The 18,885-nt window shown below is 42.7% G+C and overlaps 1 protein-coding gene across 2 annotated transcripts in view; it reads left to right on the top strand.

The window, feature by feature from the left end:
- PCGF1 (polycomb group ring finger 1) overlaps window positions 1-18,885 on the top strand; it is a 150,062-nt gene that overhangs the window by 68,234 nt on the left and 62,943 nt on the right. For both annotated transcript variants that reach the window (XM_053704413.1, XM_053704412.1), the window contains exon 7: window positions 15,077-15,163. In XM_053704413.1, coding sequence (XP_053560388.1) covers window positions 15,077-15,163 — 87 coding nt within the window. The remainder of the gene's footprint in view (window positions 1-15,076; window positions 15,164-18,885) is intronic.

The raw sequence follows: 18,885 nt of genomic DNA, 5'->3' as shown, positions 1-18,885 counted from the left end.
CTATTTCTACCCTAGCTAAGTGTACAACTATACCTATTGAGGACAGTTGTGCTTTCAAAGATCCTATCGATAAAAAATTAGAGGGTCTGCTAAAGAAATTGTTTATACATCAGGGTTTTCTTCTACAACCTATAGCGTGCATTGTTCCAGTTACTACTGCAGCAGCTTTTTGGTTCGAGGCTCTAGAGGAGTCTCTTAAGGTTGAGACCCCATTAGATGATATTTTGGATAGAATTAAGGCTCTCAAGCTGGCTAATTCTTTTACCGATGCCGCTTTTCAAATGGCTAAATTAGCGGCGAAAAAAGCAGGTTTTGCCATTTTAGTGCGTAGAGCGTTATGGCTTAAATCTTGGTCTGCTGATGTGTCATCAAAATCTAAGCTTTTAGCTATTCCTTTTAAAGGTAAGACCCTATTCGGGCCTGAATTGAAGGAAATAATTTCTGACATTACTGGAGGTAAAGGTCATGCCCTGCCTCAGGATAAGACTGTTAAGATGAGGGCTAAACAAAATAATTTTCGTTCCTTTCGAAATTTTAAAGGAGGACCCTCTACGTCCTCTTCCGCCACAAAGCAGGAGGGGAATTTTGCTCAATCCAAGTCAGTCTGAAGACCTAAACAGGCCTGGAATAAAGGTAAACAAGCCAAGAAGCCCGCTGCTGCTACCAAGACAGCATGAAGGGGCAGCCCCCGATCCGGGACCGGATTTAGTAGGGGGCAGACTTTCTCTCTTCGCTCAGGCTTGGGCAAGGGATGTTCAGGATCCCTGGGCATTAGAAATTGTGACCCAGGGGTATCCGCTGGAATTCAAGGATTTTCTCCCAAGAGGGAGATTTCATCTTTCACGTTTGTCTGTAGACCAGACAAAAAGAGAGGCGTTCTTACGCTGTGTAAAAGACCTCTATACCATGGGAGTAATTTGTCCAGTTCCAAAACTAGAACAGGGACAGGGGTTTTACTCAAATTTGTTCGTGGTTCCCAAAAAAGAGGGAACCTTCAGACCGATTTTAGATCTCAGATGCCTAAACAAATTTCTCAGAGTCCCATCGTTCAAGATGGAGACTATACGAACAATTTTACCAATGATCCAGGAGGGTCAATATATGACCACCGTGGACCTAAAGGATGCGTATCTTCACATTCCTATCCACAAGGATCATCATCAGATTCTAAGGTTCGCCTTTCTGGACGAACACTATCAGTTTGTGGCCCTTCCTTTCGGGTTGGCCACAGCTCACAGAATCTTCACAAAGGTGCTAGGGTCTCTTCTGGTGGTTCTCAGGCTGCGGGGCATAGCAGTGGCGCCCTATCTGGACGATATTTTGATTCAGGCGTCAACTTATCATCTGACCAAATCTCACACGGACATCGTGTTTGCATTTCTAAGAACTCACGGTTGGAAAGTGAATATAGAAAAGAGTTCACTAGTTCCACTAACAAGAGTTCCATTCTTGGGAACTCTGATAGACTCGGTAGACATGAAAATATTTCTGACGGAGGTCAGAAAGTCAAAGATTCTAAATACTTGCCGAGCACTTCAGTCCATTCCTCGGCCATCAGTGGCTCAGTGTATGGAAGTCATTGGATTAATGGTAGCGGCAATGGACATCGTTCCGTTTGCACACTTTCATCTCAGACCACTGCAGCTGTGCATGCTCAGACAGTGGAATGGGGATTATGCAAATTTATCTCCTTGGATAAATCTGGATCAAGAGACCAGAGACTCTCTTCTTTGATGGTTGTCACAGGATCATTTGTCCCAGGGAATGTGCTTCCGCAGGCCAGCATGGGTCATAGTGACGACAGACGCCAGCCTCTTGGGCTGGGGTGCAGTCTGGAATTCCCTGAAGGCTCAGGGTGTTTGGACTCAGGAGGAGTCTCTACTACCAATCAATATTCTGGAACTGAGAGCAATATTCAACGCGCTGCAGGCGTGGCCTCAGTTGGCTTTGGCCAAATTCATAAGATACCAGTCGGACAATATCACGACTGTAGCATATATCAATCATCAAGGGGGAACAAAGAGTTCTCTAGCAATGATAGAGGTTACAAAGATAATCCAATGGGCGGAGGCTCACTCTTGCCATCTATCAGCAATCTATATCCCAGGAGTAGAGAACTGGGAAGCGGATTTTCTAAGTCGTCAGACTTTTCATCCAGGGGAGCGGGAGTTCCATTCGGAGGTGTTTGCATCCTTGATTCATCAATGGGGCACACCGGAATTGGATCTGATGGCATCTCGTCAGAATGCCAAACTTCCTCGTTATGGGTCCAGGTCAAGAGATCCCCAAGCTGTACTGATAGATGCTCTAGCAGTACCTTGGTCGTTCAACCTGGCTTATGTGTTTCCACCATTTCCTCTCCTGCCTCGTGTGATTGCAAGAATCAAACAGGAGAGAGCCTCGGTAATCCTAATAGCGCCTGCATGGCCACGCAGGACTTGGTATGCGGATCTAGTGGACATGTCCTCTCTGCCACCGTGGAAACTTCCGTTGAGACAGGACCTTCTCATTCAAGGTCCGTTCCAACATCCAAATCTAAATTCTCTGCAGCTGACTGCCTAGAGATTGAACGCTTGATCTTATCTAAGCGGGGATTCTCTGAGTCGGTCATTGATACTTTGATTCAGGCTCGCTAGCCTGTCACTAGGAAAATTTACCATAATATATGGCGTAAATATCTTTATTGGTGTGAATCCAAGGGCTACTCATGGAGTAGGGTTAGGATTCCTAGGATTTTGTCTTTTCTCCAAAAAAGGATTGGAGAAGGGTTTATCAGCTAGTTCCTTAAAGGGACAAATTTCTGCATTCTACTACATAAGCATCTGGCGGATGTCCCAGACGTCCCGCCATGGAGTTTGAATTTAGTTCTTAATGTTCTTCAAGGGGTTCCGTTTGAACCCATGCATTCCATAGATATTAAGCTTTTATCTTGGAAAGTTTTGTTTTTAGTTGCTATCTCTTCTGCTCAAAGAGTTTCTGAGCTTTCTGCGTTACAATGTGATTCACCTTATCTTATATTCCATTCTGATAAGGTGGTTTTGCGTACTAAACCTGGATTCCTTCCTAAGGTTGTTTCAAATAAGAATATTTATCAGGAAATTGTTGTTCCTCCTTTGTATCCTAATCCTTCTTCTAAGAAGGAGCTTGTGTTACATAATTTGGACGTGGTTCATGCCTTGAAGTTTTACTTACAAGCGATCAAGGATTTCCGTCAAACATCTTCTCTATTTGTTGTTTATTCTGGAAAACGTAGGGGTCAAAAAGCTACGGCTACCTCTCTTTCTTTCTTTTTGGCTGAAAAGCATCATCCGCCTGGCATACGAGACTGCTGGACAGCAGCCTCCTGAAAGGGTTACGGCTCATTCTACTAGAGCTGTGGCTTCCACATGGGCTTTTAAAAACAATGCTTCTGTTGAACAGATTTGTAAGGCTGCCACTTGGTCTTCCCTTCATACTTTTTCCAAATTTTACAAATTTGATACTTTTGCTTCTTCTGAGGTTATTTTTGGGAGAAAGGTTCTTCAAGCAGTGGTGCCTTCCGTTTAGGTATCTGTCTTGTCCCTCCCGTTCATCCGTGTCCTGTTGCTTTGGTATTGTATCCCACAAGTAAGGATGAATCCGTGGACTCGTCGTATCTAGTAGAAGAAAAGGAAATTTATGCTTACCTGATAAATTGATTTCTTCTACGATACGACGAGTCCACGGCCCTCCCTGTCATTTTAGACCGATTATATTTTTGTTTTTCAAAACTTCAGTCACCTCTGCACCTTTTAGCTTTTCTTTTCTCTTCCTATACCTTCGGTCGAATGACTGGGGGTGGAGAGAAGGGAGGAGCTATATATACAGCTCTGCTGTGGTGCTCTTTGTCACTTCCTGTTAGCAGGAGGATAATATCCCACAAGTAAGGATGAATCAGTGGACTCGTCTTATCGTAGAAGAAATCAATTTATCAGGTAAGCATAAATTTCCTTTTTTTATTCATCTTTCAATTAATTACTGTGGAGGAATTGGTCTAATGTGATCTGCCATTTTCCAACATCGGACCTGTCTTAGAGAGAGATCTAGATCAATCAACAAGAGATTCTCTCCCGTAGTAGTTCACGGTAGTATCTGTCTCAGGACGCATGTTTTTAGAAACATTCCTGGGTGATGTGTACATGGAACCATCCTACTGAGCTGGAAAACAGTTTGAGTCTTGTTTTTAGGCACAGGGATTATGGATCAGAAGTGTCTGTTCTCCTCTTTATTGTCTTAGAGTTGAGAGTGATTTTCAATGCTCTGATGGCTTGACATCAGTTGTCCTTAGCTGGGTTCCAGTTGGACAATATCCCCTCAATGATTTACTTCAATCACCAGGAAGGCACTGGGAGTGTCTTAGCCTGGTTGTAAGTGTCTGGATTGTTCAGTGGACTCTCAATTATTGTCTCTCGGTCATCCGCTGTCCAGGAGTATTCGATTGGAATCGTTTTTTTCTGAGCAGACAGACTTGCCATCCCGGGGAGTGGGAGCTCCCTCAGGAAGTGTTTTCCAGGTTAACTACCAATTGGGGGTTACCAGAATTGGATCTTATGGCGTCTTGTCAGAACGCCAATCTCCCAAGGTACGGCTCAAGGTCGAGGGATCATAAAGCTGGTCTGATGGACACCCTGGCAGTTCCTCGAAACTTCAGGTTGGCTTATCTTTTTCCTTCGTTTGCTCTCCTTCCACAAGTCATTGCTCGGATCAAGCAGGAGAGAGCATCTGTGATTCTTATAGCTCCTGCATGACCTCGCAGGATCTGGTATACGGTTCGAGTAGATAGGCCATCTCTACCTCCGTGGAGACTTGGGTTGAGGAGGGACCTTCTTTTTCAGGGTCCCTTCCTCCATCCAAGCCTTGTTTCTCTGAAGCTGACTGCTTGTGGATTGAACGCTTCATTTTAGCTAAGCATGGATTTTCTGTGTCGGTCATCGAGACCATGATGCAGGTTTGTAAACCTGTCTCTATAAGGATTTACCATAAAATATGGTGTAAATATCTTTATTGGTGTGCTTCTAAGGGAGATTCTTGGAATAAGGTTAGGATTCCAAGAATTTTATTTTTTTCTCCAGAAAGCCATTGAGAATGGGTCATCTGTCAGTCCCTTAGAGATCAGATTTCTGCTTTATCTATTCTGTTACAAAGCGTCTGGTGAATGTGTCGGATGTCCAATCCTTTGTCAGATTATGGTCAGAATCAGGTCTGTGTTTAATTCAGTGGTTCCACCTTGGAGCCTTAATTTGGATCTTAAGGTTTTACAATGGGGCCCTTTTGAGCATATGCATTCCATAGATATTAAGTTAATGTTTTGAAAAAAATTGTTTCTTATTGCTATTTCCTCTGCTCGGAAGGTTTCTGAGATCTCATCCTTGCAGTGTGATTCTTCTTATCTGATATTTCATACAGATAAGGCAGTTCTCTGTACCAAGTTTCATTTTCTTCTTAAGGGGGCTCTCTCCTTTCTTTCTTTCTTTCTTTCTTTCTTTCTTTCTTTCTTTCTTTCTTTCTCGTGTTTTTGTGTGGCATATGAGACTGTTGGTGCAGCCTCCTGAGAGGCGGTGTCTTTTTCTTAGGCCTTCCAGAATGAGGCCTCTGTAGAACAGATTTGTAAGGCTGAGACTTGGTCTTTATACAATTTTTCTAAATTCTTTAAAGTTGAATGTTCTGTTGTGGTTTAGTGGCTAGCTCACTGGGCTTGCAAGAAGGTCAAGGGTTCAGAACCACCTTCGGGTGATGGTGTAAACCTTTCAGGCCTTTCAAGATGTTTTCTTTTACAAGATATGAGTCCACGGATTTCATCCTTACTTATGGGATATCGCCTCCTGGTCAACAGGAGGAGGCAAAGAGCACCACAGCAGAGCTGTATATATAGCTCATCCCTTCCCTCCCACCCCAGTCATTCTCTTTGCCTGTGTTAGAAATAGGAAGAGGTAAAGTGAGGTGTTAGTTTAGTCAGCCTCTTGTTAGCAGAGCTACAGGTGGCTTTAAAGCATTGGGAACTGGTGGGATTAATTTGTCACTGCGCCTCCCATACTGTATGCTGCCCTTCTTAATATGGTCTTAGCAATTCTAACTAAGGCCCTGTATGTCTCCACAGAATAACAAGAAGATACAGAAGACTTCTTCATAGCTGTGGGACGATTCATGCTGTCGATCAGCACCAAGGTATGTGCAGCTCTTATTTTCTGGGACAGCCTTAACTCAGGAATCGCTGCAGCCTTTATTTCTGTGACCCCCTAATTTACCCAGGGCCTCCCTACAGGTTTTAAGGAGGATGTGGTGGGGGAGGATAGACAGGGACGCTCAGGACACATTTATGTGATATGTGGGAGCGCATATGGACTTTGGGCTGATGCTGGGGCTAATCATGACTGACCCTAGAAGCGGAGCATGTCTCCAGTGTTTATGTGGATCAGGTGTGTGTATTACTTTCACTTTGCGGTACGCAGAGAAAGCACCTTTTTATTATGGCCAGAGAACTCACAGGTCAAACAAGCATGGGTGAGAGAGTCGAGAACGCATGGTTCTTACAACTGCGCTCGCAGCGACATATGGCTCACGGTTCTTGAGGGGAGACCCAATCAATAAGACGCTAGGAGTTGGTGACGCCCATGAAGGGCGGAGTTTTTCTCCCGCTCTCTGGAAGCCGCGCAGCTATATTCTGTAATACGCAGCATGGGTGAGAGAGTGATCGGAGCTTCACTGTCTGCCGGGACCGCATAGTTTTATGATGTAGGAAAGCAAGCGGTCTTAGGCAGAGTATATTTGGAGCGGAGACAACTTCGAGGGGGCAGGTAGGCGCCTCAGCAGAGCTGTTGAGGCGGCAGAAGTATAGTTTAACGATCCGGTGTTAAAAGGGATTTACTTGCTCTTACATTTTATTTTCCTCTGATGTCTCCGGTTTAATTTGATTGTGTGTGACGTCTGTAACTTTGGTTGTTAATTTTAAAGGCACAGCTGCACACTTAATTCAGAGGTCTTTATTTAACACATTAGTTGAAAGCCAAGACCAAGTCTGTTTTTGTTTATGCTAACATGGATATGAATGTTACATGTTCACTATGTTTGAATGCAAATGTGGAACCTCCCGTTACTTTTTGTCCCTCGTGTACTGAGAGGGCTTTACAGTTCAGGGAGAAAATGTTTTTTGATAAAGATTTAAATAAGGCGGATGCTTCTCAAGGTTCTAACGATGAGAATCAGAGTATGCACATCTTTCTCCCCAAGCGTCACAGTCCCTAACGCCTACCCAGGCACAGTCCAGTACCTCTGCAGTTTCAACTGCATTTACTCTAAAGGACATAGCAGCTGTTATGTCCTCTACACTTTCTGAAGCGTTGTCTGCCTGTCCCGTCCTGCAAGGCAAACGCAGAAGGAAGGACGACCTTGTGGCCAATATGACTTCGGATGCTTTAATAGCGAGGTCAGAAATGCCATTACAGGGATCAGAATTGGAGCCCTTATCTGAAGGTGAGCTTTCTGAATCGGATAGCGCCCTGTTACCGACGGATTCAGAAGTAATGTTTTTCCGGTTTAAACTGGAACACCTCCGCCTGTTGTTGAAGGAGGTTTTGGTGACTCTGGACAACTGCGATTCAATCGTGATTCCTCCAGAAAAATTGAGTAAGTTGGACAGATATCTAGAAGTTCCTTCTTATTCAGATGTTTTTCCAGTTCCCAAGAGAACTTCGGAAATTATTGCTAAGGAATGGGAGAGACCAGGTATACCATTCTCTCCTCCCATTTTCAGGAAGATGTATCCCATAGCGTATTCTATCAGGAATTCTTGGCAGACGGTTCCTAAGGTGGAAGGTGCTATTTCCACTTTGGCGAAACGGACTACTATCCCTATTGAGGATAGATGTGCTTTTAAGGACCCTATGGATAAGAAATTAGAGGGTCTTCTTAAGAAACTCTATGTTCATCAAGGGTTACTTTTACAACCGGCAGCCTGCATCGTCACGGTTACCACGGCGGCTGCTTATTGGTTTGATGCTCTGGAGGAATCTCTTAAAATTGAGACTTCTTTGGAAGAGATACAGGATAGAATTAAAGCTCTTAAGTTGGCTAATTCTTTTGTGACAGACTCTTCTCTGCAAATTACTAAGTTGGCGGCTAAGAGCTCAGGATTCTCAATCTTAGCACGTAGGACCTTATGGCTGAAGTCCTGGTCTGCCGATGTGTCATCCAAAACTAAGCTTTTGACTATCCCTTACAAGGGAAAGACCTTGTTTGGTCCTGACTTGAAAGAAATTATTTTTGACATCACGGGAGGTAAGGGTCACCTCCTCCCTCAGGATAAGAAATCCAAACAGAGGGGTTTCAAGGAAACCCCCTCTTCCCCTTCCACTAAGCAGGATGGGGGCTATTCTCAACCCAAGTCCACGTGGAGGCCCAACCAGGCTTGAAACAAGGGCAAGATAAAAGGAATAGGAGGGCGCTAAAAGCTAAGTTCCCACCACACTTAGTCAAATAAAAAGTAAATACAACGATATTAAAGTTAATACCTTTACTTCACAATAAAATACAATTTATTATAACAATAAAAATATACGTATAATCTGATAAAAGGGACGTCTCCCTTGATAAAAAATAAAAAGACTGGATTACCACCATAAAAACACGTGAAAAAATCCCTTGAAAATGTATTTATATTAAGCGAGCGGTGTTATATATTCAGCGAATAGGTTATAATGTAAATATCGATCTCAGAGTTAATCAGTCACAATTTTTGTAACAAAGTTCCTTATGTTGGCTGATCAAAAAAGTGTTACAGTTCATCAGATAGTATCAGCGTTAAATAAGTTATTATGTTGTTCATATGACCCCCTAGGAAGTGTTAAGCGATCATATTAAACACCTTCAGATCAGGTTTTATTTGTACTCACACTTATCCACAATGACTTTGGTAACAGTTTTTAGGCTCACACTGTTGGAGATTAGTACAAGTAAACAGTATCTTCCAATGTGTTAGCACTCTTTCTTGCTTGCTTGTGTCGGCTGAACCCGGTCCGCGTGATTGGAGACTGCTTTTTTACTCCGAACTCCTTGTGCGCCAGATGCTGCAAGACTCCAAGGGGAGAAATGATATCCACAGACCCGCACTTAGCGTGGAACACGCGAGGGCTAAAAAGTTAAACTAGGAACCTAGATTAACCCCTTAAGGACCAGTGACGTACCCTGTATGTCACTGGCCTTTTTTTGGGATTGTTTTATAGTGCGGTCTTGCCACCAGCGTTGAGACTGCTCTATTCCACAAAGCCTGCTGGAGGGAGTGGATTAATAGTGTGTTCTTGCGAGACTTGTGTTATTATGTCTTGAAAAAACCCTTAACGACCAGTGACATACAGAGTACATTGTGGTCATTAAGGGGTTAAGAAAACAGAATAAAGTCCTTAGCAGGGAACAACACAAAGTATACGCGTTTCACCCGGTAGATGGGGCTTTTTCATGATACTGGTTTGTTCCCGGGACAAGATTTAAATATTCGTTGAAGTGTGTTCATTGGTGGTGAGTCTTTCCAATTAAAGGTGGAATATGATCAGACTTGCTTTTACTTAAGGTGGTTTATTGTGTTCAACTCCATGGGGTCATTCATTCGTTCAAAAGAAAGCTGAATCACATATTAATATATGAAGATTTGTGGCGCTCAAACATAGAAATATAATATTAATATAATAATAATCGATTGTCTGTAGACCAGATAAAGAGAGAGGCGTTCTTACGCTGTGTAAGAGATCTATCCTCCATGGGAGTAATTTGTCCCATTCCAATTCAGGGACAGGGGTTTTATTCAAATCTGTTTGTAGTTCCCAAAAAAGAGGGAACTTTCAGACCTATCTTAGATCTCAAGAGTCTAAACAAGTTTCTCAGAGTTCCATCTTTCAAGATGGAAACTATTCGTACCATTATTCCATTGATCCAGGAGGGTCAATTTATGACTACCGTGGATCTAAAGGATGCATATATTCATGTTCCTATCCACAGAGATCATCACAAGTTCCTGAGGTTTGCCTTTCTGGACAAACATTTTCAGTTCATGGCTCTTCCTTTCGGTCTGGCCACAGCACCCAGAATTTTCACAAAGGTTCTGGGGTCTCTGCTGGCGGTTCTAAGCCATTGCAATGGCGCCTTATCTGGACGATATTCTGATCAAGGCGTCATCTTATCAGCTAGCTAAGTCTCATACCGACATTGTTCTGTCCTTCCTGAGAACTCATGGGTGGAAGGTAAATCTATAAAAGAGTTCACTAGTTACACAGACAAGGGTTCCTTTCTTGGGAACTCTAATCGACTCTCTATCCATGAAAATATTTTTGACGGAGGTCAGAATAGATTATGAACACATGCCGAGCCCTTCAGACCAATCCTCGGCCGTCAGTGGCTCTGCAACTGAGCATACTCAGACAGTAGCATGGAGATTATACATATTTGTCTTCTCAAAAAAATCTAGATCAGGAGACAAGGGACTCTCTTCTATGGTGGTTGTCGCTGGATCATCTATCCCGGGGGGCATGCTTTTGCAGACCCTCATGGGTGATAGTGACAACGGATGCCAGCCTGTTAGGATGGGGAGCAGTGTGGACCTCCCTAAGGGCTCAGGGTGTATGGACTCAGGCGGAGTCTCTCCTTCCCATCAATATCCTAGAGTTGAGAGCAATATTCGATGCGCTTCGGGCTTGGCCTCAATTGGCTTCGGCCCAATTTATCAGATTCCAGTCGGACAACATAACGACGGTAGCTTACATCAATCATCAGGGGGGAAAAAGAAGTTCCTTAGCAATGACAGAAGTAGCCAGGATAATACAGTGGGCGGAGTCTCACTCTTGCCATCTGTCTGCGATCCACATCCCAGGGGTGGAAAACTGGGAAGCAGATTTTCTGAGCAGACATTTCATCCGGGAGAGTGGGAACTCCATCCGGAAGTATTTTCCGACCTGATTCTCAGATGGGGCAGGCTGGAGTTGGATCTCATGGCATCTCGCCAGAATGCCAAGCTTCCGAGATACGGGTCCAGGTCCAGGGATCCCCAGGCCGAGCTGATAGATGCCTTGGCAGTGCCTTGGTCTTTCAGCCTAGCTTATGTGTTCCCTCCATTTGCTCTCCTTCCCCGAGTGATTGCTCGAGTCAAACAGGAGAGGGCATCAGTGATCCTCATCGCCCCTGCGTGGCCTCGCAGGACTTGGTATGCCGATCTGGTGGACATGTCATCTCAGCCACCGTTGAAGCTCCCATTGAGGAAAGACCTTCTCATTCAGGGGCCCTTCCAGCATCCGAATCTAGTTTCTCTGCAGCTGACTGCGTGGAGATTGAACGCTTAATTTTGTCTAAGCGTGGGTTTTCTGAGATGGTCATTGATACCTTGATTCAGGCACGTAAACCTGTTACTAGAAGAATTTACCATAAGATATGGTGTAAATATCTTTATTGGTGCGAATCCAAGGGCTACTCTTGGAGTAGGGTTAGGATTCCCAGGATTTTGTCTTTTCTCCAAGACGGATTGGAGAAAGGGTTGTCAGCAAGTTCCTTAAAAGGACAGATTTCTGCTTTATCTATTTTGTTACACAAGCGTCTGGCAGATGTTCCAGATGTTCAATCTTTTTGTCAGGCTCTGACTAGAATCAGGCCTGTGTTTAGACCAATTGCTCCTCCTTGGAGTTTGAATTTAGTTCTTCAAGGGGTTCCGTTTGAACCTATGCATTCCATAGATATTAAGTTATTATCTTGGAAAGTTTTATTTTTGGTTGCTATTTCTTCTGCTCGCACAGTCTCTGAGCTTTCGGCATTACAATGTGATTCTCCTTATCTTATTTTTCATTCCGATAAGGTAGTGTTACGTACCAAACCTGGTTTTCTTCCTAAGGTTGTTTCAAATAAAAATATTAATCAGGAAATTGTTGTTCCTTCCTTGTGTCCTAATCCTTCTTCTAAGGCGCGACTGTTACATTATTTGGACATGGTCCGTGCCTTGAAGTTTTACTTACAGGCTACTAAGGATTTTCGTCAGTCCTCTTCCCTGTTTGTTGTGTTTTCTGGGAAGCGTAGGGGTCAGAAAGCTACGGCTACCTCTCTTTCTTTTTGGCTGAAGAGTATCATCCGTTTTGCATATGAGACTGCTGAACAGCAGCCTCCTGATCGAATTACGGCTCATTCCACTAGGGCTGTGGCTTCCTCATGGGCATTTAAAAAGGATGCTTCTGTTGAACGGATTTGCAAGGCTGCAACTTGGTCGCCTCTTCACACTTTTTCCAAATTTTACAAATTTGATACTTTTGCCTCGTCCAATGCTGTTTTTGGGAGGAAGGTTCTTCAAGCAGTGGTGCCTTCTGTTTAGGTTCCTGTCTTGTCCCTCCCTTTCATCCGTGTCCTATAGCTTTGGTATTGTATCCCATAAGTAAGGATGAAATCTGTGGACTCGTCGTGTCTTTAAAAAGAAAAGAAAATTTATGCTTACCTGATAAATTTGTTTCTTTTACGATACAATGAGTCCACGGCCCACCCTGTTTTTGACAGGTCTTTTATTTTTGTTAAACTTCAGTCACCTTTGCAGCTTGGCTTTTCCTTTCTCTTCCTAACTTCGGTCGAATGACTGGAGTGGGAGGGAAGGGGAGGAGCTATATATACAGCTCTGCTGTGGTGCTCTTTGCCTCCTCCTGCTGACCAGGAGGCGATATCCCACAAGTAAGGATGAAATCCGTGGACTCGTCATATCGTAAAAGAAACAAATTTATCAGATAAGAATAAGTTTCCTTTTTTCTTTTGCCTCGGCTGAGGTTTTTCTTTTGGGAAAGGTTCTTCAAGCAGTGGTGCCTTCGTTTTAGGTTGCCTGACTTGTCCCTCCCTTATCATCCGTGTACTCTAGCTTTGGTATTAATCCCCCACAGTAATTGATGATTCCGTGGACTCACCGTGTCATTAGAAAGAAAACAAAATTTATGCTTACCTGATAAATGTATTTCTTTATTTCTTGACACGGTGAGTCCACGGCCCGCCCTGTTTTTCAGACAGGTTTTTTATGTTACCCTCGGGCACCTCTGCCCTTGTTCTCATTTCCTTCGGTCGAATGACTGGGGTTTGTGGGAAGGGAAGTGATACTGAACAGTGCTGCTGTGGTGCTCTTTGCCTCCTCCTGCTGGCCAGGAGTGATATTCCCAACAGTAATTGATGATTCCGTGGACTCCCCGTGTCAAGAAAAAAATAAATTTATCAGGTAAGCGTAAATTTTGTTTTGTCAGTGTGTGTGTGTGTGTGTCATTGTTCTTCTGTCAGTGTGTGTGTGTGTCATTGTTCTTCTGTCAGTGTGTGTGTGTGTCATTGTTCTTCTGTCAGTGTGTGTGTGTGTCATTGTTCTTCTGTCAGTGTGTGTGTGTGTCATTGTTCTTCTGTCAGTGTGTGTGTGTGTGTGTCATTGTTCTTTTGTCAGTGTGTGTGTGTGTCATTGTTCTTTTGTCAGTGTGTGTGTGTGTCATTGTTCTTCTGTCAGTGTGTGTGTGTCATTGTTCTTCTGTCAGTGTGTGTGTGTCATTGTTCTTCTGTCAGTGTGTGTGTGTCATTGTTCTTCTGTCAGTGTGTGTGTGTGTCATTGTTCTTCTGTCAGTGTGTGTGTGTGTCACTGTTCTTCTGTCAGTGTGTGTGTGTCACTGTTCTTCTGTCAGTGTGTGTGTGTCACTGTTCTTCTGTCAGTGTGTGTGTGTCATTGTTCTTCTGTCAGTGTGTGTGTGTGTGTGTCACTGTTCTTCTATCGGTGTGTGTCATTTTGTATGTGTGTCACTGTGATTCTGTCAGTGTGTGTGTCACTGTTCTTCTGTCAGTGTGTGTGTGTCACTGTTCTTCTGTCAGTGTGTGTGTGTCACTGTTCTTCTGTCAGTGTGTGTAATTGTTCTTCTGTCGGTGTGTGTGTGTGTGTGTGTGTGTAATTGTTCTTCTGTCGGTGTGTGTGTGTGTGTGTAATTGTTCTTCTGTCGGTGTGTGTGTCATTGTTCTTCTGTCGGTGTGTGTGTGTGTGTCATTGTTCTTCTGTCAGTGTGTGTGTGTCATTGTTCTTCTGTCAGTGTGTGTGTGTGTCATTGTTCTTCTGTCAGTGTGTGTGTGTCACTGTTCTTCTATCAGTGTGTGTCATTTTGTATGTGTGTCACTGTTCTTCTGTCAGTGTGTGTGTCTCGTGTGTGTGTCACTGTTCTTCTGTCAGTGTGTGTGTGTCACTGTTCTTCTATCAGTGTGTGTCATTTTGTATGTGTGTCACTGTTCTTCTGTCAGTGTGTGTGTCTCGTGTGTGTGTGTCACTGTTCTTCTGTCAGTGTGTGTGTCTCGTGTGTGTGTGTCACTGTTCTTCTGTCAGTGTGTGTGTGTCACTGTTCTTCTGTCAGTGTGTGTGTCACTGTTCTTCTGTCAGTGTGTGTGTGTGTGTGTGTGTGTGTCACTGTTCTTCTGTCAGTGTATGTGTCTCGTGTGTGTGTGTCACTGTTCTTCTGTCAGTGTGTGTGTCACTGTTCTTCTGTCAGTGTGTATGTCACTGTTCTTCTGTCAGTGTGTGTGTCACTGTTCTTCTGTCAGTGTGTGTGTGTGTGTGTCACTGTTCTTCTGTCAGTGTGTGTGTCTCGTGTGTGTCACTGTTCTTCTGTCAGTGTGTGTGTGTCACTGTTCTTCTGTCAGTGTGTGTGTGTCACTGTTCTTCTGTGTGTGTGTGTCACTGTTCTTCTGTCTGTGTGTGTGTGTCACTGTTCTTCTGTCTGTGTGTGTGTGTCACTGTTCTTCTGTCAGTGTGTGTGTGTCACTGTTCTTCTGTCTGTGTGTGTGTGTCACTGTTCTTCTGTCTGTGTGTGTGTGTCACTGTTCTTCTGTCTGTGTGTGTGTGTCACTGTTCTTCTGTCTGTGTGTGTGTGTCACTGTTCTTCTGTCTGTGTGTGTGTGTCACTGTTCTTCTGTCAGTGTGTGTGTCTCGTGTGTGTGTGTCACTGTTCTTCTGTCAGTGTGTGTGTCTCGTGTGTGTGTGTCACTGTTCTTCTGTCAGTGTGTGTCAGTGTGTGTCACATCTGTCACTGTTGTTACTATTTTACAGCAGAAATACGTACGATGCTCAGTACGCTCTGAAATCCGTCACTTACGCAGGGTTCTATGTCACCAACTTAACGTGTCACCCCCAAGTGTGAGTATTAACCCCTCTCAGCCAACTTTATACATGAGGGAATGTACTGTCCCACATTATACACAGGTTATAACCTCCTCTCATTATACACAGGTTATATCCCCCCTCTCATTATACACAGGTTATATCCTCCTCTCATTATACACAGGTTATATCCTCCTCTCATTATACACAGGTTATATCCTCCCTCTCATTATACACAGGTTATATCCTCCCTCTCATTATACACAGGTTATATCCTCCTCTCTCATTATACACAGGTTATATCCTCCTCTCATTATACACAGGTTATATCCTCCTCTCATTATACACAGGTTATATCCTCCTCTCATTATACACAGGTTATATCCTCCTCTCATTATACACAGGTTATATCCTCCCTCTCATTATACACAGGTTATATCCTCCTCTCTCATTATACACAGGTTATATCCTCCTCTCATTATACACAGGTTATATCCTCCTCTCATTATACACAGGTTATATCCTCCCTCTCATTATACACAGGTTATATCCTCCTCTCATTATACACAGGTTATATCCTCCTCTCATTATACACAGGTTATATCCTCCCTCTCATTATACACAGGTTATATCCTCCTCTCATTATACACAGGTTATATCCTCCTCTCATTATACACAGGTTATATCCTCTCATTATACACAGGTTATATCCTCCCTCTCATTATACACAGGTTATATCCTCCCTCTCATTATACACAGGTTATATCCTCCTCTCATTATACACAGGTTATATCCTCCTCTCATTATACACAGGTTATATCCTCCTCTCATTATACACAGGTTATATCCTCCTCTCATTATACACAGGTTATATCCTCCTCTCATTATACACAGATTATATCCTCCTCTCATTATACACAGGTTATATCCTCCTCTCATTATACACAGGTTATATCCCCCCTCTCATTATACACAGGTTATATCCTCCCTCTCATTATACACAGGTTATATCCTCCTCTCATTATACACAGGTTATATCCTCCCTCTCATTATACACAGGTTATATCCTCCTCTCATTATACACAGGTTATATCCTCCTCTCATTATACACAGGTTATATCCTCCTCTCATTATACACAGATTATATCCTCCTCTCATTATACACAGGTTATATCCTCTCATTATACACAGGTTATATCCTCCTCTCATTATACACAGGTTATATCCCCCCTCTCATTATACACAGGTTATATCCTCCTCTCATTATACACAGGTTATATCCTCCTCTCTCATTATACACAGGTTATATCTCTCCCTCATCATTATACACAGGTTATATCCTCCTCTCATTATACACAGGTTATATCCTCCCTCTCATATACACAGGTTATATCCTCCTCTCATTATACACAGGTTATATCCTCCTCTCATTATACACAGGTTATATCCTCCTCTCTCATTATACACAGGTTATATCCTCCTCTCATTATACACAGGTTATATCCTCCTCTCATTATACACAGGTTATATCCTCCTCTCATTATACACAGGTTATATCCTCCTCTCATTATACACAGGTTATTTCCCCCCTCTCATTATACACAGGTTATATCCTCCTCTCATTATACACAGGTTATATCCTCCCTCTCATTATACACAGGTTATATCCTCCCTCTCATTATACACAGGTTATATCCTCCCTCTCATTAACACAGTTATATCCTCCTCTCATTATACACAGGTTATATCCTCCTCTCATTATACACAGGTTATATCCACCTCTCATTATACACAGGTTATATCCTCCTCTCATTATACACAGGTTATATCCTCCTCTCATTTACACAGGTTATATCCTCCTCTCAGTATACACAGGTTATATCCTCCTCTCTCATTATTACACAGGTTATATCCTCTCTCTCATTATACACAGGTTTATATCCTCTCTCTTATACACAGGTATCTCTATTATACACAGGTTATATCCTCCTCTCTCATTATACACAGGCATAAGGTATCTTCCTCCTCTCATTATACACAGGTATAATCCTCCCTCTCTCATTATACACAGGTTATATCCTCCTCTCTCATTATACACAGGTTATATACCCCTCCTCATTATACACAGGTTATAATCCCCTCAAGGTATCCTCTCTTCATTATACACAGGTTATATCCTCCTCTCTCATATACACAGGTTATATCCTCCCTCTCATATCACAGGTATATCCCTCCTCTCATTATACACAGGATATATCCTCCCTCTCATTATACACAGGTTATATCCTCCTCTCATATACACGGTTATATCCTCCCATCTCATTATACACGGTTATATCCTCCTCTCAATATACACAGGTTATATCCTCCTCTCATTATACACAGGTTTATATCCTCCCTCTCATTATACACAGTTATATCCTCCTCTCTCATATACACAGGTTTACTATCCTCCCTCTCATTATACACAGGTTATATCCTCCCTCTCATTATACACAGGTTATATCCTCCTCTCATTATACACAGGTTATATCCTCCTCTCACATTATACACAGGTTATTCCTCCTCTCATTATACCCACAGGTTATATCTCCTCTCATTATACACAGGTTATATCCTCCTCTCATTATACACAGGTTATATCCTCCTCTCATATACACAGAGGTTATATCCTCCCTCTCATATACACAGGTTATATCCTCTCTCATTATACACAGGTTATATCCTCCTCCTCATTATACACAGGTTATATCCTCCCTCTCATTATACACAGGTTATATCCTCCTCTCATTATACACAGGTTATATCCTCCTCTCATTATACACAGGTTATATCCTCCCTCTCATTATACACAGGTTATATCCTCCCTCTCATTATACACAGGTTATATCCTCCTCTCTCATTATACACAGGTTATATCCTCCCCTCTCATTATACACAGGTTATATCCTCCCTCTCATTATACACAGGTTATATCCTCCCTCATTATACACAGGTTATATCCTCCCTCTCATTATACACAGGTTATATCCTCCCTCTCATTATACACAGGTTATATCCTCCTCTCATTATACACAGGTTATATCCTCCTCTCATTATACACAGGTTATATCCTCCTCTCATTATACACAGGTTATATCCTCCTCTCATTATACACAGGTTATATCCTCCCTCTCATTATACACAGGTTATATCCTCCTCTCATTATACACAGGTTATATCCTCCTCTCTCATTATACACAGGTTATATCCTCCTCTCATTATACACAGGTTATATCCTCCTCTCATTATACACAGGTTATATCCTCCCCTCTCATTATACACAGGTTATATCCTCCTCTCTGATTATACACAGGTTATATCCTCCTCTCATTATACACAGGTTATATCCTCCTCTCATTATACACAGGTTATATCCCCCCTCTCATTATACACAGGTTATATCCTCCTCTCTCATTATACACAGGTTATATCCTCCTCTCATTATACACAGGTTATATCCTCCTCTCATTATACACAGGTTATATCCTCCTCTCATTATACACAGGTTATATCCTCCCTCTCATTATACACAGGTTATCCTCACTCATATACCGGTCCTCCTCTCATTATACACAGGTTATATCCTCTCATTATACACAGGTTATATCCTCTCATTATACACAGGTTATATCCTCCTCTCATTATACACAGGTTATATCCTCCTCTCATTATACACAGGTTATATCCTCCCTCTCATTATACACAGGTTATATCCT

This window comes from Bombina bombina, chromosome 2, assembly GCF_027579735.1.
Source record: "Bombina bombina isolate aBomBom1 chromosome 2, aBomBom1.pri, whole genome shotgun sequence".
In the NCBI taxonomy this organism is placed as follows: domain Eukaryota; kingdom Metazoa; phylum Chordata; class Amphibia; order Anura; family Bombinatoridae; genus Bombina; species Bombina bombina.
Note: the sequence above shows the minus strand (reverse complement) of the source record. Positions and strands in the feature narration are given on the sequence as shown.